This window comes from Eretmochelys imbricata, chromosome 18 (assembly GCF_965152235.1).
Source record: "Eretmochelys imbricata isolate rEreImb1 chromosome 18, rEreImb1.hap1, whole genome shotgun sequence".
Classification (NCBI taxonomy): Eukaryota; Metazoa; Chordata; order Testudines; family Cheloniidae; genus Eretmochelys; species Eretmochelys imbricata.
The window spans coordinates 4,606,341-4,632,295 of NC_135589.1; the positions used below are offsets into that span (position 1 = coordinate 4,606,341).

Here is a 25,955-nt window from a genome sequence, read left to right on the forward strand (position 1 = left end):
TCCAGGTCACTGATAAAAATGTTTAAATAGCATAGAACCAAAAACAGATCATTGAGGGATTCAACTAGAAAAACTCCCACTCAGGGCTTGTCTACATTACCCGCTGGGTCGACGGGGTCGATTTATCGTGTCTAGTCTAGATGCGATAAATCGACCGCTGAGCAGTCTCCCGTAGACTCCGATACTCCACCAGGGCAAGAGGTGCAGGCGGAGTTGACGGGAAAGCGTCAGCTGTCGACTTACCACAGTGAAGACACCACGGTAAGTAGATCTAAGTACGTCGACTTCAGCTACGTTATTCACGTAGCTCAATTTACGTAACTTAGATCGATCCCCCCAGTGTAGACCAGGCCTTAGTGATGATTCCCCATTTACAATTACATTTTGAGAACTATCAGTTAGCCAGCTTTTAATCCATTTAATGTGTGCCATGTTAGTTTTTTAATCGAAGTATTAGCCAGGATGGGTAAGGAATGGTGTCGCTAGCCTCTGTTTGTCAGAGAGTGGAGATGGATGGCAGGGGAGAGATCACTAGATCATTACCTGTTAGGTTCACTCCCTCTGGGGCACCTGGCATTGGCCACTGTCAGTAGACAGGATACTGGGCTGGATGGACCTTTGGTCTGACCCAGTATGACCATTCTTATGTTCTTATACTTGTGCTAAAGCACTGAGAAAATTAGAACAAAAGCAGAGCTTGTGTTATAAATGATTTGGCCCTAGTACACTGTAAATAAGATAAGTTCATCTGTATATAAATTAGGGTTTCTAAAAACAAGAGAAATATAACTACAAACAAAAAATTAATCATATTAACCAAATTAAGTGATTTAAGGGTGAATCCCATAGATCGGAGACACCAGGAAATATCAGTGCACAGTGAAGAAACCCCCGCGCATCAGAAGAAGAAGGTAAAGTGCAGTATAAATAATAGACTGGTCAACTACACCTCAACCTACAGTATATGAACAATGAGTATGCAATCGACTAGAGAGACAATATAAAGATGGATCACTAGTCAGGCCAGGTCTAACTGTTATTTAAATTGTGTATTATTAAGCAAAGTGAGTTCATGCATGTACCTATAGTTTTAATCCTTTCTCAGTGAAATATGGTTAAATTTGGTTATTGTGTAAAAGCAAATATATCACTTTTGTATACTACTTTGTTAATTAATATAATAGTACCTTATCAGGAATGCACAAAACTCGAGGCCTGGGCAAAAGACTATTCCATAGTCCGGTAACTTTCAAAACAGTAGACTCCAAAATCTAGATGGAATTATTGGTTACATTTCAAGATTATCTGAATCTGGATATCTATTTGATTTGCAATGTGCATACATTGCTAAACTGTTTAATCAGACACAAAGAAAGTTAACAAACTAATTGCAGCAAGTGATATAAAGGCAAGGAAAAACCAGACTGGTAAAGAAACCATAACCGACTCATTAGGAAACGTTGAGGAAGGAAAATTGCCTGACCTCATTAGTGATGAACACCTACCTAGTATTGCCCTCAGTGTTTAACAAAAACTATGGCTAACCGGCAGCGTCATGTAGACAAATTCCCTTTAAGTACCAGTCGTAATTCGGGTTGAGTGACACAGTATCTTAATGGAGATATGTGTTGTTAAAACAACCTTGCTCAGTGCCTGGTTCCAGGTACATTTCTTTTTAGCTTCACTAACAATATTGGAGCCTGACACAGCAATATTTAATAAATTGGTTACTGGTCATTCAGTCGGTTATCTGGAAGACAGCATCTGCAAGAAACAATTGGCTCTCCGTCAACTAGCAGCGTATCATGCAGCCATGCAAACCTGAAAAGCACCTCACACAGCTTATTATGCCAGGGATGCTTTTGACATTTCAGCTCATGTGTGTGGTCACAATGGTTCAGCCTAGTATGAGACAGAGAAGCTAGCTGCGCCTGTCTCCGGCCCAGTAAAGCTTTCCAGCAGGTGCTAACCAGCAGGAAGGGTAACCTATAACATGGATGGACAGTACTGTGTAGTAACTAATTACAAGAAGTTTATACATGGAGGCCTCACTTATAAAGTCACTACTCCACATTTCTGTTTTACCCCTCATGTACATAGCGCTGTGGAACACACTATAATAATTCCTATCCCAGTTTTCAAAATGAATCCGAAGTGAGCCCAAATACTGGAATGAAGTTAAAATTTACCTACCAGTTTTAATGTGCTTATTAATCACTTTAAATTTAAAAACATTACTAGACGAAACCACACACATTCAGATTAACAGTGACATGCACAAGGCAGAACAAGCCTTGAATAACTTTTTATTCATGATGGGGATCTTAAAATACTGTTTTCCCACAGCTGGATAGAGGTTGCATTTAAGACTTTGCTTGTGTTACAAGGTGTATTAGTTTTAGCTGTGATAATTGTCTATTGCCACTTATGGAGTTTGTTAAAACACTTTAAATCACATATAAAGGCCCTCACCACTAATTCATACATTCATTTGGCAAAGATGTGGCCTTGACTATAACAATTATCAAGGCAATAAGTGGGGGGCCTGTTAAGTAATATATGCTGGCTAGCGTATAAATATATATCATATTAATAAAATGTATTATCTGCACCATACATATATGTATATTAGTGTGCACAGAGCAATAACATAAAGCACAAATATTGTAACAGTGATATAGCCCAAACCAGCCTATACAGTAATCCTGTTCACTTATGCTAAGTATCCCATAACTCCTTGCATTTGCTGAAGTAAGCATTTGGCAAAAGCAGACAGGAAACTTGTCAAAATCCAGAAACGTCAATTCGTTCTATGTCTTAGTCCCAGCTAGGGAAGTACCTTCACGGACCAGTACCTGGAAAGCTAGTATACAAAACAAAGCTAAGGAAGGAACAGAACAGCAAGTTAGGGAAGTGGGACAAACTGCTGGCTTAGGCTGTAGTGGCATGTAACTTGTAACATCATCATATAAATAATACCAGCTGGGATGTGTGACTTGGGGAGTGCACCTTCTGCGTGAGGTGAATGTAATATCGCTGCATAGGGCTGCTCTTTGGAGACTGGTATTTTATAGAGCCCTTTCCTGTACCAGATTAATAAACCTGACACACTGGTCATTTAGTCTCTTGAGTATGTTTCGTAATAAACCAACGTATTGTCAAGCAATTGACTGTGCAATTTATCAACAATCCTATTCTTGTCAGGTTCTCACACTGCATGTCACCTTCAGATCAGCCTGTACCTAGGATCTGTTATTTCCTTCACCCCACACACACACCCAGGGCATGGCACCCTCAGGTCAGCCTGTATCTAAGTTGTGTTATTTCCTCCCCCCCAAACACACACCCAGAGCATGTCAGTCATCCTCTAGTCAGCCAGTATCACTCTGTTCTCTCCCATGGATCATATCACCTTCTCTCGGCCTGCCCCCCCCAACCCCGAGCACAACACCCCACCAATCTTGATGAATCTCTGCTTCCTTTCCAGGGCCCCCCTCTGCTCCTGTGAACCTGGTCTCCAGTGTGAATGGCACCTTGGTGACACTGGAGTGGGCTCCGCCCCTGGACAAGGGGGGGCGCACTGATATCACGTATAACGTGGTCTGCAGACGCTGCACATGGGACCTGGGCCAGTGCGAGGCGTGCGGCAGCGGGATCCGCTTTGTTCCCCAGCAGATGAGCCTGGCGCAGGCTGCCCTCACCGTGGCCAACCTTATGGCCCACATGAACTACTCCTTCTGGGTGGAGGCTGTCAATGGCGTGTCCAACCTCAGCCTGGAGCCCAAGAGATTTGCCGTTGTCAACATCACCACGAACCAGGCAGGTAGGAGGAGCAGATACCCCCAGGAGGCTTGGCCCATGGCAACTGATGTGAACAGCTCCCCACTGGGTCCAGCTGGACCTTCTCCCAAGGGGGGTCAGCGTTTACCTAAAGGCCCCCCGAGGGATCTGAGTCAGCCCTGCTTTTCCTGCGCTCAGAAGGGGAATAAGCCACAGTCACTGTGTGTGGGGCCTGTGACAAATGCTGGCTTGTCATGGTAGCTCCTACTCAGGCATCTGTGAGAAATGGCCCTTGTGGCCTCAGCCGGTGTGGTACCGGCACTGGGGAGACGGAGCTGTCTGGGGCTCACCGCTGAACCACCATCTGCAGACACATGCTTTGAGCGAGCGGGGAATTAATCTTCTTCAGTTTGCTTTCAGCCCGTCACATTCTGCTTCATTGCCACGGCCTCAACACCCTGGCCGTTCAGCTGTGGCCTCACGCTGGGCTGCGCCGTTTCCACAGGAGGCCGGGGGCACACCGGACATTTGTTTATTGACAAGGAACACTAAGTGGAGCATGAACCCCCCGGCCTGCTCCTCACCTCCCTTCCCAAAGGACCATGCAAAAGTTCATGCTCCATCTAGTGCTCCTTTCCCATCTCACACAAGGGCCAGCAGCTAGCAGGTGCCTGTGTTGTTTGCTGGGGAAAGTCTCTCTCATGCATATCTCGTCTTTTCCAGTCCCTTGCTGAGAAACAGCCTCTTTCCGCAGGAAGCCGTTCCCCACTTTGGCTCAGAGCAGGACCTTGGGGCCCATCTCCAGTGCAGGGACTGGCTCTTCCAGCTGTGCTCCCCAGTTGGAAACAAGCACAGGGAGCATTACATGATGAGGAGCCTCAGGGCTTGCCTACACTGACAGCACTGCTGAAGTGCTTGGTGGAGATGCTACCTACGCCGACAGAGAGTTCCCATCGGCACAAGTACTGCACCTCCCTGAGGGAAGCCCTCCCATCTACATAGCCCCAGGGTTAGATCGGTACAACTACCTCGTTCAGAGATCCACACCCCCGAACGACATCGTTATACTGATGTACATGGGTAGTGTAAACCAGGGCTCATTCTGCTCTCCTGTACAAGTGTCAATTGGGAATAACTCCAGAGAAGTCAAAGGAGTTGCCTGGGTCAGCTCACAATAAGTGAGGGGAACAAGGCCTTTTATTGCAAACTGTCTCCTGCAGCTGCCCAGGCTCCCAACTGACCCCACCCCCGCCCCCCGGAGGACATCCGCCCTTCCCCTGCCCCTCCTGCCGGCCCTGCCCCAGTGGTATCACAGCCATGCTAAGGGGACAGGCACTAAATGCCTGCAATGGCTGGCTGCATAGACAGATATTGAATGCTCCCTAGTTAGCTTGTCTTGTAGAATGTGACACGCTGAACAGGTGCAGCTGGGAGCAGCAGAAACAGGCAGGCTGGAAAGAACAGAAGTTTAGCCGTGTGGCTGGAGGTGTTTAAAGGGACACTCAATGTAAAAGAGGCACCAACCTGCAAAGCGGAGAGCCGTGCTCAGTGCGATAGTCAATAGTCGTTCTCAGTCATCCCGACAGCTCCACCACTCAGAGCAGGGGGGCGGAGTCGGCTCCCATTTGAATGTGCAGAAATCAGAATCTCAGTGCTGTTTTTTAGGTCAGTTCATGTGAGCTGGGAGTGGATTCTCCCTCCTGCTCTGCACCCTGCGCTTTGACCTGCTGTTGGGAAGTGCAGTGTGTGTTGTTGCAGAGATTTCTCCTCCGGAGAGGGGCCAGCTGGGGACTGTGTCGGATAGACCATACTCCCTGGACTGGCTAGGCCCATTCAATCAATCTTTACTGAGCTCTCCGGGGAATCTCACCAATCCCTGGAGTTCAGGAGTGCCAGGGATTGCTGTGGAGTGCGGAGCCTCAGTGCTCTCTCTGCCCATAGGGATTGCTTTAACTTGTATTCCCTTCTGTTGTGCCCAGCAGGGCTTTCTGGGCCTGGGTCACCTTCCCACTGGCCTCTGTCTTCGCTAGGGATTCTGACCTTGCATCGCTTCCAGTTAGTTCATATGGTCACATGGGCCAGTCTGGATGCTCCCTGAATGTTTGTTCCGGGTCAGTGTTCCCCGAGGCCTGTCTACACATAGTTTCTGTGCTGTTTTAACTACACTTTGTTCTAACCCAATCCAGTGGTAGCGGCACAAAAGCTGGGAGTTGGGCAGCTCATAGGCTGATCCCTAGCGTCACCCTTGTGGCCAGGAAGAAACATGTGGGGAGTGTCCCCAGGAGCTTTGACAAAGGCATTATCTGCACAGATGCAATCTTTGTGTGTGCATTAGAGCAAGAGGCACCAAGCAGCCCTGTCGAAACATGCGAAATATACTGCAGCCCAGCAGACTGTGGCTAGTTGAGGCCCTGTACACACCACCTGGGCTTGACCTCCCTTAGCTGCAGTGCGGTAAAAACAACAGCACCTTGTCTGCACAGGAACGGGGCAGCCAGTGCTACCTGGAGTTACCATTTCCATGCCCAAACACTACAGGCCCCATCTTCTCCTGTATTCTGCCTCCAGCAGGGGCTGCAAGTTGAGGCTTTAGAAAATAGCAAGACCCTTTCCTTGTAATAAACCAGCCAGTTGTGCAATGCTATAGGTGGGTGAACTATCCCTTCCTGGCCCCCACTCGGAGCCTGCACAGTTACAGTGTTAATGCTGATCATCATGCAGTTCTCTGGCCCTTTTATCTGTCTGCTGAAAGCCTGAGGCAGGGAATCCCACAGGCAGGTCCAGGGAGGCAAGAAAGTTTCCCTTTGTTTGATCTCAGTCTGCCAGCCTTTATAGTGATGCCATGGGACAGTGCTTGTTGGGGGCACAGGCCATAAGGCGGCCAGACCTCTTGGGTAGCCAGTGTTATGATGTATCCTGGTCCATAGCTAAAACACGAATGCAGCTCCCCTGCAGCTGCACACCACAGCACTGAGGGGGTGTATGTGTAATGTTACTGCCCACCCCCCCCACACCAGAAAACTGGAATATTCCATTATGATTACCGATCCTCCCACCTGGCACACCAATAGGGCATTCCATTATTGCTGCCCCCAAAAATGGCATATTCTATTGCTAACCACCCATCCACCCAACAAAACAATGGGGTATTCCATTATTGTTGCCCCCCACCAACTGAAAAAATGGAATATTCCATTATCGCTCTTCTAATAACCCAGCATAACCAGGGGTAGAGCGTTATCATTGTTCCCAGGCACCCACTGTAACACATTGTCTCTTGATCCTTGTGCAAGCCTCTCCTCCGGGAGAAGATTCCTGTGAGCGGGGGGCCCCGTAATCTAGCCGGCCAAGGCACAGCAAGGTCCGGCATCTGGAAGGTGAAGCGAGATACATTAAAAGTGGAAATGGGTTAATTAACCACGGGAACAGCTTGCCTAGGGATGTGGTGGATTCTCTGTCATTTGGGGTCTTTAGATCGAGAGTGGGCATCTCTTATCTCAGTGCTCTGGGCTGGATGGGGTCTCTGGCCTGGGCTATCGAGGTCAGACTCGATAATCAGAACGGTCCATCCACCCACAATGACACTGGAGTCTTTCATTGGTACCCTCTCTCCTTGTGACAGTGGCATGTTCCATTGTGCCTCCCTACATCCATCCACAATGATGGAGTGAAAAGATAGGCAGCAGCAAGGAGTGTGCCTGGGGCCCGAGGATGCCAGCTGTGCAGGTGGGGGGCTCTTCCTGCCCCTGGCACATAGCCTGGCCTGGCTGATGATTAGCTAGACAGACTCTTCTGCACTCTGGTGCCGTGGGCTGGCAAGGGTGTAACTGAGGCCCCATTGACAAGAAAGGTTTGTGAATCTGCTCTACCTTTGTGAACCCAAAACAGAGAGAGCAGCACCCACGGCCTGGGACAGCAGGAGGTTGCTGCCCCTCCTTGCTAGGGAACAGAATGAAGTTCTGGGACAGATTGTGCTTTAGTGTGGGGCAGTCAGACGGGTCAGTGCTGTGCCGGGGCCCTGGGCAACTGGACAGCGAGGTCCTGCTCTCGGGGAAGGTGCTAGACAGCTGGGCTGCCCTCTGAGCGTGTGCCTAGAGACCCCAAGATTGGGGCAATGGCTGGACTCCGAACAGGCTCTGGAAGTTCCAGAGATCCAGGGATCCAGATGCTTGGATTCCCAGGCTGCAGCATGGCTCGATCTGTCACTGGAGACAAGTCCACTTTCTGATGTTCTGTCGTCTTCATTCTCAGCCCCGTCCCAGGTGGTGGTGCTTCGCCAGGAGAACACGGGTCAGAACAGCGTCACGCTGCTGTGGCATGAGCCAGACCAACCCAACGGCATCATCCTGGAGTACGAGGTCAAGTACTACGAGAAGGTAACAGCAATTTGCTGGCCCAGCCCCGCAGACTGGCCATGGTGCATTAAGCCAGGGTTATAGTTTAGGCTACTGTTTGCATGGTGTAATTACTGTTAACAGCCAGACACATAGAGAGAGTGACTTCCAGGCTCCTCCCCAGGCCCTGCGCTCTCTCAGTGAGATCTTTGCCTTGCTCTCCAACAGGACAAGGAAATGCAGAGTTACTCCACTCTAAAATCCAAAGGCACAAGTGCGACTGTCTCTGGGCTCAAGCCTGCAACGCGCTACATCTTCCAGGTTCGGGCCCGGACCTCTGCCGGCTGTGGGAGGTTCAGCCAGATGGTGGAGGTGGAGACTGGGAAAGCAAGTGAGTGCACGAGAGGATGAGGTCGGGGAGAGAGCGGAAGTGTGTGCCTGGGCACGAGGGTTAAAGTGCACACCCAGACGCACAGCACTTGGTCAGGGGGCTGTTTGCTTTTGACTTCGGCCGGAGTGGGATCCGCTGCACAGTCAGTCGGTGGCTGAAGGGAGAGGAGTAAGGGAACGGGGAGGTGAGGGCTGAGTCAGAAGGGAGCGGTGGTTCTGCTGACCTGGAAGCCAGGCTGGGAGTGCCAGGCACTGATGTTGGTGCAGCAGCTGGCATCTGGGTAGAGGGGTTTGCTTGGGGGATTATGAGCAGCTGGAAATGGATAGTGGCACATGATAGTGTAAGCAGGTGTGAGATGGGGAGGGAAAGCTTGGGGGGCATGGGCCTGGGACACTACACTGCAGACTAGGAGAAAGGCAGAAGAGACCTCATTGGGTCTGCCTTCCCTGCAGAGCTAGCCCAGCTCTTAGCTGGGCGTTGCTTCGAACCCTGCCCACCATCCGCACACAAACCCCTCTGACCTTCGGGTGGCCACTGACACATCCCAAGAATACAGGACTTCCCCCCTCCCCTGCCTGCATCCACCTGCCCATCTGTGTGGGCCCTGGCTGAGTCACTCTGCACGGAGATGCTGCCCCCACCCCTGTTCCCACCAGTGTCCTCCTGTATCCACAGTTTCTTCCTCTCTCCTCTCATTTTCCCTGGACAAAGTCATGTGTGGTGCTGCGTCTCTCCCGGACAGGGCCAGTGCTCCACAAAACCAGGACTATCTGGCTTCAAATCGGACGAGTGGCCTCCCGAAGTGTGATTGCTCTTTGCAGTGAGGATGCAGGTGAAATCACTGCGGTGTGACATCCTCCAGGGCTTTCCCACAATCCTGCTGTGTGCCCAGAAGGATAGACAAGTACTCCCACAATGCACTGGGAAAGACTCACAGAGCGTCCCAATTTACTGCAGCACAAAGAACCACGGGACGTGCCCCCAGAAATCCTAGCGACCTGGTGAGAGCATGGGAACCCGGGCAGGGCTTTGCAATGCTTGCTGCTCCCTGCAGGAATTGCCGAGTCGCTCTGTGGGGAGGAGTGACACTGCAACTGTCAGACAGAGGGAACAATTCTCCCAGGGCTCCTCGCGCCCTGAGAAATGCCATTGCAATGATTAGCGCAAGGAAGTGGCAGCCAGCACTGCCGGGTTCTGCACTTACCTTTGCCACACGTTTGCTGTGCCACACTGCCCAGTCTAGGTCCATGCCTCAGTTTCCCCATCTGCAAAGAGGTCCCTACATAGGGGGTCAGGAAGATTAATTCCTTTCCCATCAAGATCCTCAGTGGAAGGTCTGGCGATGGGGCAGAGTGTTATATATTATGGAATGTAGGTTTACAGAGGCTGGGTTAGTGGGTGCCTCACACCAAGCACATGCCCCTTGAGTTCCCCTTCTGTGATGTTTCTCTTCCAGTAGCTCTCAGATATGACACCATGACAATCATCTGGATCTGCCTGACCCTGATAACTGGCCTTGTAATCCTGCTGGTGGTTCTGATCTGCAAGAAGAGGTAGGAGACCCGCAGAGGTTACTGCATGCTGAACTCAAAGACACTTCATGTTGGCTCCCCCTAGAGCTAGGGCAAGAGGCTGCCTTAGCGCCACACCTGGGGATTCTGTTCGGTCTGCCTGACAGGGAGTGGAGCATCGTTGAGAGCAGCGGTGGTGGAGACAGAATGGCAGGGAGCAGGAAGCAAACCAAGGAAATGATCTAAGAGACCAGAGTGGTCCTGGGGAGAGTTAGATCAGATAGACAAGAACAGGGCTCCTGGTCACCTCAGGAGTGTGACACAGGAGAAGGGGGACCTGGAGCTGATCTGAAATAGGCCTGTTGGGAAAGCAATAGTCTGGTAGCACCTTGCTAGTACCGGGTTTTAGTGTCAGTATAAAGCAGGGATAGTCAGTCAACAGGCAGACCACGGGCCAAATCCGGACCACTAAGCCAAATCTGGACCGCCAGGCACTTTTGAACATTCCCTGAAATCTTTTCATTTATTTATTATCATTATTGGCTTGTTTATTACTTTCTCTAGAACCTGGACTGTGACTATACCTTGGCCAAGACATTTGGACCTTGACAAAAAATAATTGACTACGCCTGGTGTAAGGTTTTTTTTGTGGATTCTGAGTCTCAAGATCCTAAGTTCAAAGAAACTGCCTGATGATACCTTGTCACTATTGAGCATTTTGAAATATGAGCCAGGTGGCAGTGAAAACATTTTCATTGAAGTTCAAATATTTTTAATGAAAACTGCACACTAATGTTTGGTGATGGAGCTAGGAGGTACATATGTGATGTCTGTATTAGAGTTTGTACTAGCTGTGTACCTTTCTAGCAAACGCCCTCCTCCCCCAAACTGAGACTCAAGGTATTTTCTTCCTGTACTCTCTGAGCATGCTCACAACAAATTCTTACATCTTCACTCATGCGAATTAATTTTCAAATACTGGACAATTATAGACATTAATCAATTATAAACCAAACACTCACCACACACCAAACACAATACAGGAGATCCACACTGGCAAAATGAAGTCGAGGATTGCTGCAGATGTAATATACAGAGAAGCCATAAGTAAGAAGCTAGACCTGTGCATTGATCCCTTAAATGCCACTAGGCTCTCAGAGGCATTAGTAAATATTGACAGTGGTAGAGTGGCACAACCATCAATGTAGACAACTCACTTAGAGCTGGAATTTTCCAAATGCGTGAATTTGAACATTGCTGGCCCTCCCTCAGGTTCTGTGACACAATACCAAGGAGAGCAGAGACGCTGGCAGTGTGAAAAGCATGCACAGGTTGGGCCAACAAAGATATTTGACACTGAGCTTATCTATGGAAGAGTGATAGGCCTACAAGCAAGTTCATGAGAGGTTGACATCAAGAATATTTTGACAGGTGATTGGTTCCTGTACCGACATCAGCGTTCGCTGCCTCTGGTGACAAGATTGCCGAGGCTAAATCTAAGCTAAAGAAGCAGCTGCAGACAGAGGTGTCAGCTAGACATCCTTCCTAAGAAGTCCCCTGCACAGTCACTGACAGTTCTGCCGTACACTTGCCAGCACGTGGTATCATCAAGGGCTTTGTGACAAATTTCAGAATCTATACTGAACACGAGCTAGCAGCAGGTGATGTATACTTTGTCTCGGACACGTGCAAATCCTTCAGCACAGTGAGAGTCACAAAATCGAGCACAGCTACAGAAGCATCATTTAAGGACAAATGCATAGGTACCTCCGCAGAAAGTTGTCTTGACAGTTAATGAAAATAAAGAGTTTGTTTGACATCATTTGTGCAGAATTATTAAAGGCAGAGAAAACACCTGAGCTGAAATAAACCAGCGGGGTGTGGAGGTCAACAGAGGAGATATGGTCACCTCGCATGAGGAAGCAAAGAACATCCTCAGACATCAAACAGTGATGGTTGCAAAAGAGAAAGTGGTGGAAAAGTCGGTATTATCAGATGACATTGATGTATTTCTCTTACTCTTGCATCATTACCTTGAACAGAGCCTAACATATTTAGTGATTATGGAACCCAGAGTCCAAGAGAGAGCTGTAATAGACATCCGTGCTACTGCAGAGCAGCACCGGAACATTGCACCAGGCCTGTGCGCTGTCCGTGCGCTCAGGCTGTGATACAGTAGCTTCCTATTTTGGCCTCATCAGAATGACTCTGTTGAAAATTCTGCGAGCTGGGTCCTCCCTCTCTCTGCTGGGTGACACCAATGCCACAGTGCCTGCTGACGCTGGATAGGCACCCAATTCCTGGCTGTATGCTACAAACAATCAAACTGGGCCCCATGTTAGAAGCATGGCAGAAATCATGGGCAGGGAAAATTGGCAAAGGTACCATATCAAAACCAAAGCTCGGCTCCTTACCACCACCAAGCGAAGCACTTATAGGAAATGTCAAATGAGGACATATTCAGGTGCTTTGGATCTAGCTGCCCCACCGCTGGATCCACTGCAGTATGGATGGATGGATACGCGATGATAGTTCCAAGTCTCCATTTTCAAAAACTGTACCAGACAATGGCGCACAGATATTTTGAAGTTAATCGAGGGTAATGGACCTTGTAATCTATGAGCCAGATTGCCAGGAACCATATTCTGAACATGCTCTGGAGGTGTGGAGTGCGTAGTGACCTGACAAAATCAGCATTTGCAGATGAAAACAGGGATGACAAGTAGTGACCTGTATTACTCATGTTGGGACACTCCGCTGTTGTTGGAATGAGACAGAACACCAGTAATCATTTATAATGTCTCCATAATGAAGTATTTGGTTACAATTATTATTATATTTACCATTTTGCTGAATAGACACGTTTATGGTGTCTATAGTCCAGCCCTCTGTGGAGAAAGAAGTGGTTCGGGACTATTTAGAAAAGCTGGACGAGCACAAGTCCATGGGGCCGGATGCGCTGCATCCAAGAGTGCTAAAGGAGTTGGCGGATGTGATTGCAGAGCCATTGGCCATTATCTTTGAAAACTCATGGCGATCGGGGAAAGTCCCGGACGACTGGAAAAAGGCTAATGTAGTGCCCATTTTTTAAAAAAGAGAAGAAGGAGGATCCTGGGAACTACAGGCTAGTCAGCCTCACCTCAGTCCCTGGAAAAATCATGGAGCAGGTCCTCAAGGAATCAATTTTGAAGCACTTAGAGGAGAGGAAAGTGATCAGGAACAGTCAGCATAGATTCACCAAGGGCAAGTCATGTTTGACTAATCTAATTGCTTTCTATGACGAGATAACTGACTCTGTGGATGAAGGGAAAGCAGTGGACGTGTTGTTCCTTGACTTCAGCAAAGTTTTGACACGGTCTCCCACAGTATTCTTGCCAGCAAGTTAAAGAAGTATGGGCTGGATGAGTGGACTATAAGGTGGGTAGAAAGCTGGCTAGATTGTCAGGCTCAACGGGTAGTGATCAGTGGCTCCACGTCTAGTTGGCAGCCGGTATCAAGTGGAGTGCCCCAAGGGTCGGTCCTCAGGCAGGTTCTGTTCAGTATCTTCATTAATGATCTGGAGGATGATGTGGATTGCACCCTCAGCAAGTTTGCAGATGACACTAAACTGGGAGGAGAGGTAGATACGCTGGAGGGTAGGGATAGGATACAGAGGGACCTAGACAAATTCGATGACAGAACAAGGAGTAATGGTTTCAAGTTGCAGTGGGGGAGGTTTAGGTTGGATATTAGGAAAAACTTTTTCACTAGGAGGGTGGTGAAACACTGGAATGCATTACCTAGGGAGGTGGTGGAATCTCCTTCCTTAGATATTTTTAAGGTCAGGCTTGGCAAAGCCCTGGCTGGGATGATTTAGTTGGGGATTGAGCAGGTTGCACAGCAGAGCCAAGAGGCCAGTGAAGAAGCTTGGCAACATGTGACCTCCAGAAGAAGAAGGGGGAATGTCCGGGTTCCAGCAATGCGGACACAGGTAACTAACCGCTTTCATGTTCTCTCCACAGGTACCATTGCGGAGAGTGGACCAGATGATACGTCTGGGGGGAGAAAGCAGAAGGAGACTCCGCTGGTTGGAAGGCATGAGATGCACTGTCCTGAGATGGGGGGTTCCACGACCACCACTCCCAAGAGAAGGAGGCGGGTGGTGGTGGTCGGGGACTCTCTCCTCCGGGGGACTGAGTCATCTATCTGCCGCCCTGACCGGGAAAACCTAGAAGTCTGCTGCTTGCTGGGGGCTAAGATTCGCGATGTGACGGAGAGACTGCTGAGACTCATCAAGCCCTTGGATCGCTACCCCTTCCTGCTTCTCCACGTGGGCACCAATGATACTGCCAAGAATGACATTGAGCGGATCACTGCGGACTACGTGGCCCTGGGAAGAAGGATAAGGAGTTTGAGGCGCAAGTGGTGTTCTCGTCCATTCTCCCTGTGGAAGGAAAAAGCCTGGGTAGGGACCGTCGAATCATGGAAGTCAACGAATGGCTACGCAGGTGGTGTCGGAGAGAAGGCTTTGGATTCTTTGACCATGGGATGGTCTTCCATGAAGAAGTAGTGCTGGGCAGAGACGGGCTCCACCTTACGAAGAGAGGGAAGAGCATCTTTGCGAGCAGGCTGGCTAACCTAGTGAGGAGGGCTTTAAACTAGGTTCACCGGGGGAAGGAGACCAAAGCCCTGAGGTAAGTGGGAAAGCGGGATACCAGGAGGAAGCACAGGCAGGAATGTCTGTGAGGGGAGGGCTCCTGCCTCATACTGAGAATGAGGGGCGATCAGCAGGTTATCTCAAGTGCTTATATACGAATGCACAAAGCCTTGGAAACAAGCAGGGAGAACTGGAGGTCCTGGTGATGTCAAGGAATTATGACGTGATTGGAATAACAGAGACTTGGTGGGATAACTCACATGACTGGAGTACTGTCATGGATGGTTATAAACTGTTCAGGAAGGACAGGCAGGGCAGAAAAGGTGGGGGAGTAGCACTGTATGTAAGGGAGCAGTATGACTGCTCAGAGTTCTGGTATGAAACTGCAGAAAAACCTGAGTGTCTCTGGATTAAGTTTAGAAATGTGAGCAACAAGAGTGATGTAGTGGTGGGAGTCTGCTATAGACCACCGGACCAGGGGGATGAGGTGGATGAGGCTTTCTTCCGGCAGCTCGCAGAAGCTACTAGATCACACGCCCTGGTTCTCATGGGTGACTTTAATTTTCCTGATATCTGCTGGGAGAGCAATACTGCGGTGCATAGACAATCCAGGAAGTTTTTGGAAAGCATAGGGGACAATTTCCTGGTGCGAGTGCTAGAGGAGCCAACTAGGGGGGGAGCTTTTCTTGACCTGCTGCTCACAAACCGGGAAGAATTAGTAGGGGAAGCAAAAGTGGATGGGAATCTGGGAGGCAGTGACCATGAGTTGGTTGAGTTCAGGATTCTGACACAGGGAAGAAAGGTAAGCAGCAGGATACGGACCCTGGACTTCAGAAAAGCAGACTTCGACTCCCTCAGGGAACGGATGGCTAGGATCCCCTGGGGGACTAAAATGAAGGGGAAAGGAGTCCAGGAGAGCTGGCTGTATTTCAAGGAATCCCTGTTGAGGTTACAGGGACAAACCATCCCAATGTGTCGAAAGAATAGTAAATATGGCAGGCGACCAGCTTGGCTTAATGGTGAAATCCTAGCGGATCTTAAACATAAAAAAGAAGCTTACAAGAAGTGGAAGGTTGGACATATGACCAGGGAAGAGTATAAAAATATTGCTCGGGCATGTAGGAATGAAATCAGGAGGGCCAAATCGCACCTGGAGCAGCAGCTAGCGAGAGCTGTCAGGAGTAACAAGAAGAGTTTCTACAGGTATGTTGGCAACAAGAAGAAAGCCAAGGAAAGTGTGGGCCCCTTAATGAATGAGGGAGGCAACCTAGTGACAGAGGATGTGGAAAAAGCTAATGTACTCAATGCTTTTTTTGCCTCTCTCTTCACTAACAAGGTCAGCTCCCAGACTGCTGCGCTGGGCATCACAACATGGGGAATAGATGGCCAGCCCTCTGTGGAGAAAGAGGTGGTTAGGGACTATTTAGAAAAGCTGGACGAGCACAAGTCCATGGGGCCGGACGAGTTGCATCCGAGAGTGCTAAAGGAATTGGCGGCTATGATTGCAGAGCCATTGGCCATTATCTTTGAAAACTCATGGCGAACGGGGGAAGTCCCGGATAACTGGAAAAAGGCTAATGTAGTGCCAATCTTTAAAAAAGGGAAGAAGGAGGATCCTGGGAACTACAGGCCAGTCAGCCTCACCTCAGTCCCCGGAAAAATCATGGAGCAGGTCCTCAAAGAATCAATCCTGAAGCACTTAGAGGAGAGGAAAGTGATCAGGAACAGTCAGCATGAATTCACCAAGGGAAGGTCATGCCTGACTAATCTAATCGCCTTCTATGATGAGATTACCGGTTCTGTGGATGAAGGGAAAGCAGTGGATGTATTGTTTCTTGACTTTAGCAAAGCTTTCGACACGGTCTCCAACAGTATTCTTGTCAGCAAGTTAAAGAAGTATGGGCTGGATGAATGCACTATAAGGTGGGTAGAAAGTTGGCTAGATTGTCGGGCTCAACGGGTAGTGATCAATGGCTCCATGTCTAGTTGGCAGCCGGTGTCAAGTGGAGTGCCCCAGGGGTCGGTCCTGGGACCGGTTTTGTTCAATATCTTCCTAAATGATCTGGAGGATGGTGTGGATTGCACCCTCAGCAAATTTGCGGATGATACGAAACTGGGAGGAGTGGTAGATACGCTGGAGGGCAGGGATAGGATACAGAGGGACCTAGACAAATTGGAGGATTGGGCCAAAAGAAATCTGATGAGGTTCAATAAGGATAAGTGCAGGGTCCTGCACTTAGGACGGAAGAACCCAATGCACAGCTACAGATTAGGGACTGAATGGCTAGGCAGCAGTTCTGCGGAAAAGGACCTAGGGGTGGCAGTGGACGAGAAGCTGGATATGAGTCAGCAGTGTGCCCTTGTTGCCAAGAAGGCCAATGACATTTTGGGATGTATAAGTAGGGGCATAGCGAGCAGATCGAGGGACGTGATCGTCCCCCTCTATTCGACATTGGTGAGGCCTCATCTGGAGTACTGTGTCCAGTTTTGGGCCCCACACTACAAGAAGGATGTGGATAAATTGGAGAGAGTCCAGCGAAGGGCAACAAAAATGATTAGGGGTCTGGAACACATGACTTATGAGGAGAGGCTGAGGGAACTGGGATTGTTTAGTCTATGGAAGAGAAGAATGAGGGGGGATTTGATAGCTGTTTTCAACTACCTGAGAGGTGGTTCCAGAGAGGATGGTTCTAGACTATTCTCAGTGGTAGAAGAGGACAGGACAAGGAGTAATGGTCTCAAGTTGCAGTGGGGCAGGTTTAGGTTGGATATTAGGAAAAACTTTTTCACTAGGAGGGTGGTAAAACACTGGAATGCGTTACCTAGGGAGGTGGTAGAATCTCCTTCCTTAGAAGTTTTTAAGGTCAGGCTTGACAAAGCCCTGGCTGGGATGATTTAATTGGGGATTGATCCTGCTTTGAGCAGGGGGTTGGACTAGATGACCTCCTGAGGTCCCTTCTAACCCTGATATTCTATGATTCTATGATTGGTCCTGCTTTGAGCAGGGGATTGGACTAGATGACTTCCTGAGGTCCCTTCCAACCCTGATATTCTATGATTCTATGATTTGTTGAATATTTTTCACATAATAAAAAGTGGTCACTATCTCAAATGACAATTAAGATCCATGCTATACCGCCAGCCCTCCACCTCATGTGCCCTATTATTCAAATATGTGTTGTTATTGACTGATATTGCAAATGTTAAATACATGGATTTCATATATTAGGACTCTGCTGCTTTCATATATTAGGATTTTGTCTGCTCCAAATCATGTGAAATCCTGCTGATTATGGGAGGGCTGGCAAGGGTGGGATGAAATGCTGATGTTTCAAAATGCTCAACAGTGACAGTGCCACTAGGCAGTTTTGTGTAACTTGTGGTCTAGAGATACGGAAGCCACAAAAACACCTTTTCTGGACCCTAAATCGAGGTTGACCAGAGGGGCTGCCAGACTGCGATGGGGCTACAGGTCACGTGCAGCGGACAAACTCAGAGCAGGGAAGAGCAGATTATCATTGTGAGATGGGGGGATGGATGGACTGGTGTTCTCTGAGCTGGTTGCTGTTGAACCGTGGACGTGGTACACAGGATATCCTGGTCTGGGCAAACTGAAAGCTGGAGGTGGGGGGTGAACATCAGCAGTGCAGCTGTTGTGTGCCCTGCTGTCAGTGGGGGACGGGGTGCAGCAGTCGCAGTCAGCTCCAGCTCAGCTTCTGGGTGAATCTCTGGTACTGCGCCTTGCTCACTTGCAGCCCTTCCCAGGAACCCGCGCCTGGGTGTATGTGAGATGGGAGGCAAAACTGATGGATCAGGAGTCTTCCCTCTGCCTCTTCTGTCTCCATGGCAGGCACTGTGGTTACAGCAAGGCTTTCCAGGATTCAGATGAGGAGAAGATGCACTATCAGAATGGCCAGGGTAGGTAGATGGAGATGTGTCTGGGGTCAGCTGTTCTCTGCCTCTCAGCAGGAGCTGAGTTTTGGGCCAGCTACTTTCTTTGTCCCTCTGGGTATCTGCACCCTTGGGCTGGTCTCGAGAGGTCTGTGTTCTGAAGGGGGAATTTGGCTTTCCCTGGAGTTGGGTGCCAGAGAGCAGGTCCCCACTGACTGGGGCATCTCTCCTCTGTATGTGGCCCTAAGGATTCCTGCCGCCTCTCTGGCTCCCAGGCGGCATTGCTGTTTGCTGTTGGAATGACCTCGCTTTTTATTTCCCCACTGAACTCTAACAGTGAAGTTCCCTGAGTCAAAGTTCTACGTGGACCCACACACGTACGAGGACCCCTGCCAAGCTGTGCACGAGTTCACACGAGAGATCGAGGCCTCAAGGATTAAAATTGAGAAAGTCATTGGGTCCGGTGAGTACCCTGGCTCTGCGCGTTTCACACCCTTAGAACTTCCTTCAGAAACCCATTTCTTCCCATGGGCTATGGTGCTAACGTTTGTGCAGTACTCTGGAGACGCAAGGGGCTAAATAAATACAGCTCGTGCTGAGTGTTATGATGATCCTCAGTGAGGGTTTAAGCCATTCCATAGCTTTCTGAGCACAAAAAGCATGTGCAGAATTTTTTAATGTATGAAATGAACCATCCCGAGCCAGATGCTCAGCTGGTGTTAATCGGTGTAGCTCAGCTGCAGCCAATGGAAGGACACCGACTTGCGCCAGCTGAAGGTCTGGCTGTCCATGCACAGGTGTCTCCTATGCTGCTACCTTGAATTCCACCCCCAAAGTTCATGTCCAGGCTGAGAAGATGCTGGAGCCATTTCAGCAAAAATGTTGATTTTTTTCTGAAAAGTGATATCTGCTGAGAATAGGGGGTTGGAAGGCAAGCGCACAAGAGAGAGGATGAGCGAGCCAGCTGTCAGCTGCTGGTGACACCCATGGTATCCAATGGCTGCACAGAGTCTGAGTACCTTGGCAATTGCACAGAACCAGCCAGGATACGAGAGCTCAGAGCTTCCAGGGACCCCAGGCTGGGAGGTGTCAGGAATTCTCACTAAACCAGCCCTCCTCTTGCTTTTCACCTGGCTTTGTACCCACATTGTTTTGAGGGAAGTTGGAAATCCCATAATAGGACGTGCTTAGCACACCTCATCATTGCTATGCAAGCACAAAGGTGGGTAAGAGTCTTTATGCCTCTGAGGCACAGAGCCAGGCAATAATTCCTTATGGTGAGTGCGTGGTAGGAAGTAGAACCCAGGAGTCCTGACTCCCTAAGCACTGGACCATGCTGCATCTTTTTATCAGCTCTAGAAAACAGGCCCCTATCTGTTGGCTCTGGACATCCATTTAGCCTTAGTGGCTGAAGGAGTGCTGATTTGGTGAGCTGCCAGGGAGCTGCAGTGAATTGAGAAGCTGAGCCCTTTCCCTTGTCTTTTCTTGCTTTGCAGGAGAATCTGGGGAAGTGTGTTATGGCCACCTGAATGTGCCAGGGAAGAGGGAGCTTCCCGTGGCCATCAAGGCTTTGAAAGCAGGTTACACAGAGAAGCAGAGACGAGACTTCCTGAGCGAGGCCAGCATCATGGCGCAGTTCGACCACCCCAATGTTATCCACCTGGAGGGTGTGGTCACCAGGAGTACGTGGCTGGGTGCAACAGATTACAGAGGGCAGTCACATAGTCAGTGCAGGACCACTGGGACAAAGGGGAAGCTGATCTCACAGCCAGAGCCCTCAGGAAGTGCTTTCCTCTCCCAAGCCTGGCAGAGACCCCCGTTCAATCAGGTCCCCAGGGACTGGCCAGCTGTTGCACAATGTATATCTCACTAATGGGGCCTTGCACTTTGCTAGCCCCTTTCATCCCCAGGGATCCCCAGTAAAACAAACCAAAATGCAAACTCTTCTGTGCCGAGATCCCTCTGTTCACCATCGAAATGCAGCCACCCGTGGGGTGAAATGCGGCAGCTGCGTGACTGACTATTGCAATGCTACCGGAGAGTGTGGGACAGGAATGGAGGCTCCTGTATCCAGTGGGAACTACAGAGGGAATTAGGAAGGTGGGGCACAGAGGGCCAATATGAAATGTGTCCCGAACATGGGGGTAAACATGTCATGGGTGGGAGCTCCCACCAGTTCCCAACAGGCAGGTGCTACATTAGAGACAACTGGTAGGCTTGGCACCCGTTGGCAGGCCTACCAAAGAGACATGTTCCTAGAGGGCCCCTGCTGAAGGGCTGGGTGGGCACTGGCAGGTGGCAATGTGAGGGCGAAGCTTGTCCTGACACTGCCCTCACTATACCTGCTCTGAGGGCTTCATTGTCTGGGGCTGCACATACAGCACCGAATTCTTGGGAGCTGATAATAAAGTGCCTTTGGATTGCCACTCGCCAGGAGGCTCAGAATGAAGTCCTACCGTGAGCCGGGGTCTCTGCTGCTAGATTCAGGCTCTAGAGTCTAGGAGCCGGCTCCTCAGCCCAGCAGCATTCTCTCCTTTTGACATTCCCGATTAGCATCTTGAGAGGGAGACAGCTTGTCACTCGCAGGGCTGGTGCTCTTCTCCTTTCCCTTCTAATGCCATTAGCGAAATGAAGTGTTTATTCCTGGCTGCAGCTCAAACCACTGGTGGGAGAATGCTGTTAGTTGGGGCTTTTCCAACCATTCGTTTGAGGGAGGTGAAATGGGATGCCTGACAGGGTCCTTTGTAACATCACATGTGGTGGCTCCCCTCACTCCACTCCGCTCTGCACCCCAATGCCAGAGATCGGGGTTATTGGATTAGGAGAAGCACTACCCATTAGCATTCATTTTAAAGGCCGTATCGTATTGAATTGTAATGTAATGTGAAGTCTTAGTTTTAAAAGGCACATTGAAATGCAAAGCATTATGGTAATGGGATGCAAATTTCATTTAGACAATGAAACTGACTTAACAACAACAATGGCACCTGTAGAGAGACTGCGAGGTGGATGCGTGAATGCGAGTAGGATGCGTTCGTGCAAGTAGGGTGCGTAAGTGTGAGTAGGATGTGTGTGTGCGAGTAGGATGTGTGAGTGTGAGTTGGATGCATTCATGCGAGTAGGATGCTTTCGTGCGAGTAGGATGTGTGAGTGCGAGTTGGATGTGTGAATCCGAGTAGGATGTGTTAGTGCTATATTCACACACTGGTGTGGTTCACATGCGTCACCAGAATGGGACCTCACCACCTCTTTGCAGGGCTGTGGGAACAGCTTGGTTGTCCCTGTGACCCTGGATTTGCTTCCCTCCCTGCACTGGGCAGGCACCAGGGCTCCCAGAGGAAGGTGACTTTTCTATTAACTTGACCTCTCTTGTCTCCTGCAGGCAAATTAGTAATGATTGTAACGGAATACATGGAGAATGGCTCACTAGATTCCTTTCTCCGGGTAATCAGCTCCTCTGTATTTTTATTCATTGCACATTCCTCAGGGCTGAGTGGCTGATGAGGGAGAAGAACAGGCTGATCCACACACTGCAGTCTCATGACCATGGTGACCGCTGAGTAAAAGCTGCAGGGACTGAGGGAACACTAGCTCCAAGGCATCTGCACTGGCTCTCACAAGGAGCATCCGAGTGCAAGAGGCAGGACATCCTAGTGCACAGGATCATCTGCCAGAGCTCTGTAGTGGGAAGAGTGGAGGGTTGAAGGTTGGAGGTGACCGGAGTAAAACCTGTCCTTCATTTCCGCTGGCCTGGCTAGGTCTGCACTGGGAGGTGTCTGGGTTTGGAGCCCAAGTGTGGGGGCATTACAGATTGCAACAGATGAGCTGAATGAGTGTAGCTTAATGAGGACAGGGTTCTGGTCCTACAATCATAGAATCTCAGGGTTGGAAGGGACCTCAGGAGGTCATCTAGTCCAACCCTCTGCTCAAAGCAGGACCAATCCCCAATTTTTGCCCCAGATCCCTAAATGGCCCCCTCAAGGATTGAACTCACAACCCTGGGTTTAGCAGGCCAATGCTCAAACCACTGAGCTATCCCTCCCTTCAAGGTCAGCGAGGTCCAAGTCGCCATGCAGAATCAGTGTTTGTCAGGTGCCCGGCGAGAGGTCAGGAATAATATCAGGGATGTTTTCTCTCCAGAAACATGACGGGCAGTTCACCCTCATCCAGCTGGTGGGCATGCTGAGGGGCATTGGCGCCGGCATGAGATACCTCTCCGATTTGGGCTACGTGCACCGGGACCTGGCCGCCCGTAACGTTCTTGTTAACAGCAACTTGGTCTGCAAGGTGTCCGACTTCGGCCTGTCGAGAATCCTCGAGGATGACCCGGATGCTGCGTACACCACCACGGTACATTCTGCGCTTTCCTTGCCTTTTTCTCTAGGCTGATTCATAAAGAGCAGCAGGCATTCCATGCACTCTTCAGGGAGAGAAATCAGACAGTCTGAAGCAAGGAATGAAGGCTGGGAAGCTAAGCCTGATCTCCACCCTCTTGTGCTGGTGCCATGAAATATAGACCCCTTTAGACCATTATAAATTATCTGACAATTCATCACATAATACAAACTCGTTTCTTATGCAGCCGTTCATGGAGGGAGTTGCAGCACAGTGGGAGCTGGCACCTTCCCCAGCCTCCTCTCAAAGACAGTCCACACACTGTGCAGAGTCCCAAATCACCCTCTTCTGGGGCGTGGGAGGGGCCAGATTAATCCTCCTCCCACCTGGTTCCACCCTCAGTTCAGACCCTAGCTCCTCTCTCCTTCCATCTCCCATGTAACTGGGTGAGGTAACAACTCCTCTGTCTCGGAGTTTCACACAAATGCCACCACACTATTCCATGCATACAGTCTCAGGCTTGGCCTCATGTTTTAATCTCAGTGAGATCAACAGAACAAGCTGAGTTTGAAGTAGATTGGTTCAGTAGTTTAAAAATGGTTTAAAGTTATTGAGTCCCACTGCTGGCTGGAGCAAAGGATTTCTTATTTTAGGAAGAGCTAGCAGTGACCCCTAGATTTAGGTAAACTAATGTTTTGGTTATAGAAGATTCTTGTGACCTTTTTTTGAGGTGCTCTCACCCCTCCATTATATGCTGCAGGCCTTTGACATTCCGCCAGGGCAAAGCACTGGGGCTAGAGACGTGCCTTTTGCTTGTCCCATAAAATTCTGTTGCGGTTTGGCTGAGACAGAAACAGAAAAATCATCATTTCCGTTCTCTGGCCTGCATGGCTTAGTGAAATGTTGGCAGCTTGCCAGAATAAACAGTCTAAGGACAAGCCCCAGCCCGAGGAGCTGCCAGAGCAGCGGGAGTGCTGGGAATGAGGCCGAGAGCTGGACAAGGCTCCCACCCAGACCACATTCCTTCCCAGACCTGGCACATAGGGTAGGAGCCCATCCCCCACTCTAGGGGCACCACATGGGGCAGGAGCCTATTGCTTCTTGGCATGGGAGGGGGGAGAGAGCCCACCCCATTCCCCTCTGAGCTAGCACCCTTCTCCTCATGTAGCAGGTGCAGCAGGTAATGTGGTCTAAGTACGTGTTACAATCATGGAAGTTCAGGGTTCAAATCCTCCTGGTGATGCCTGATGGGATGGCTGGGTGACACAATTATACATCACAGAATTTGGTTTTTCTTTTAAAGAAAATCTTGAAATTACAAACAAAAACTGTGTTAAACAAACATACATTAGACTAGAGAGACAAGGTGGGTGAGGTAACATCTTGTATTGGACCAGCACAAGTCAATCACCTTGTGTCTCTAATATCCTGGGGCCAACACAGCTACAACAACACTGCACACATAATTTAGATCGGGGTGCTCAACCAGGAGCACATGTACCCTTGGGGTTTGCAGAGATCTTCCAGGGGGTACATTGTGGGGAGGGATAGCTCAGTGATTTGAGCTTTAGCCTGCTAAACCCAGGGTTGTGAGTTCAGCCCTTGAAGGGGCCATTTAGGGATCTGGGGCAAAAATTGGGGATTGGTCCTGCTTTGAGCAGGGAGTGGGACTAGATGACCTCCTGAGGTCCCTTCCAATCCTGATATTCTATGATCAGCTCATCTAGATATTTGCCTAGTTTTACAACAGGCTTCATAAAAAGCACTAGCAAAGTCAGTACAAACTAAACGTTCATACGGCTCTGTATGCTATACCCTGACGTGTACGTACAATATTTATACTCCAATTGATTTATTTTATAATTATATGGTAAAAATGAGAAAGTAGCAATTTATCAGTACTAGCGTGGCTGTGCTACCTTGGTATTTTTATGTCTGATTTTGTAAGCAAGTTGTTTTTAAACGAGGCGAAACTTGGGGGTAGGCAAGACAAATCAGACTCCTGAAAGGGGTACAGTAGTCTGGAAAGGTTAAGAGCCACTGATTTAGATTACAAAGTCAAGCACGCAAGAATTAGGAAATGTCAAATTTACAGTTGTCTACACAACATCAATTTGACCCCCATTTCCATACGTAATCCACTGGTCAGTGCCAGTCTGTGTCATGTGTCCCCTCTGAGCCCACTCCCCATGGGGCATAGGTCTGGTACAGCTCTCCATTACAAACCCTAGCTATTTAGCTCATGTTTTCAGCTCTGAAGGGTTTCCTGCTCCAGTCCCTGAAGTGTTGGCCAAAGCGATGATTTGTATTCTGATACAGTCTGTAGGAACATGGTCACATACTATATTTTCCATGGGACCCTGCCTCATTCAGTGCACAGAAGGGATACACAAAGGTGTAGAATTAAGGCCACATGTGTAACTGTAATGCTGACATTTCTCAACCTTTGAGTGCTCAACTTTGCAATCTAAACAGCGTTCTGTTAACATAGATTGCATGTGTGTGTGTCTGGTCTTTCACGTCTTACCTAAATCCACCCAACGGGTAAGTAAGAGGGAGAGTGAGAAGCCATGGATCTCTGTGGTTGGCTGCTCATTCCCCTGGGGTAAACATGCTGTTAAGAAAGTTAAACAGTCCTATAACCAAGTGGCAGTGTTTGGCCAGCTTGTTGGGGAGAAGACCCAATCCCAGTTTGACCCCCTGGAGTTTTGGGGTGGCCAAAGGGCACGGGCCGCATAAACCTTCCCACATGTGGCCTGCGAGTGCTATCGATCACCCCCGACCTAAGGGAGGGTGTGAAACTGGAAGGGCCTTGTGTAACTCCAACCAAGGAATGGAAGAGATGCAGCAGCATCCATGGGAATGTTGATGGCTTTGAACTTCCCCAGGTCACCGGCTAAAGTGACCCCGCTCAGTTCGATCTCGAAGGGCGGAGAGATGTGACGAAGTGGGACTGTTCTTAATGTTTCCTCTGAATGGTGTGGGGGTGCCTCAGTTTCCCCTAGGCAGTTCTTAAGTACCTAGGTGGTGGGGTAATGGTGTATGATCATTGCAGAGCCCTAGAGGGCAGGTGTGTG

General features: G+C 49.3%; 1 protein-coding gene across 1 annotated transcript in view; it reads left to right on the forward strand.

Moving 5' to 3' along the window:
• EPHA8 (EPH receptor A8) overlaps positions 1 to 25,955 on the forward strand; it is an 83,924-nt gene that overhangs the window by 46,648 nt on the left and 11,321 nt on the right. Inside the window, exons 4-14 of the mRNA XM_077837064.1 lie at positions 3,488 to 3,823; positions 8,032 to 8,156; positions 8,343 to 8,501; positions 12,132 to 12,174; positions 12,790 to 12,865; positions 15,387 to 15,407; positions 18,503 to 18,564; positions 18,881 to 19,006; positions 20,040 to 20,225; positions 21,926 to 21,987; positions 22,684 to 22,893. Of these exons, the coding sequence (XP_077693190.1) occupies positions 3,488 to 3,823; positions 8,032 to 8,156; positions 8,343 to 8,501; positions 12,132 to 12,174; positions 12,790 to 12,865; positions 15,387 to 15,407; positions 18,503 to 18,564; positions 18,881 to 19,006; positions 20,040 to 20,225; positions 21,926 to 21,987; positions 22,684 to 22,893 (1,406 nt within the window). The remainder of the gene's footprint in view (positions 1 to 3,487; positions 3,824 to 8,031; positions 8,157 to 8,342; positions 8,502 to 12,131; positions 12,175 to 12,789; positions 12,866 to 15,386; positions 15,408 to 18,502; positions 18,565 to 18,880; positions 19,007 to 20,039; positions 20,226 to 21,925; positions 21,988 to 22,683; positions 22,894 to 25,955) is intronic.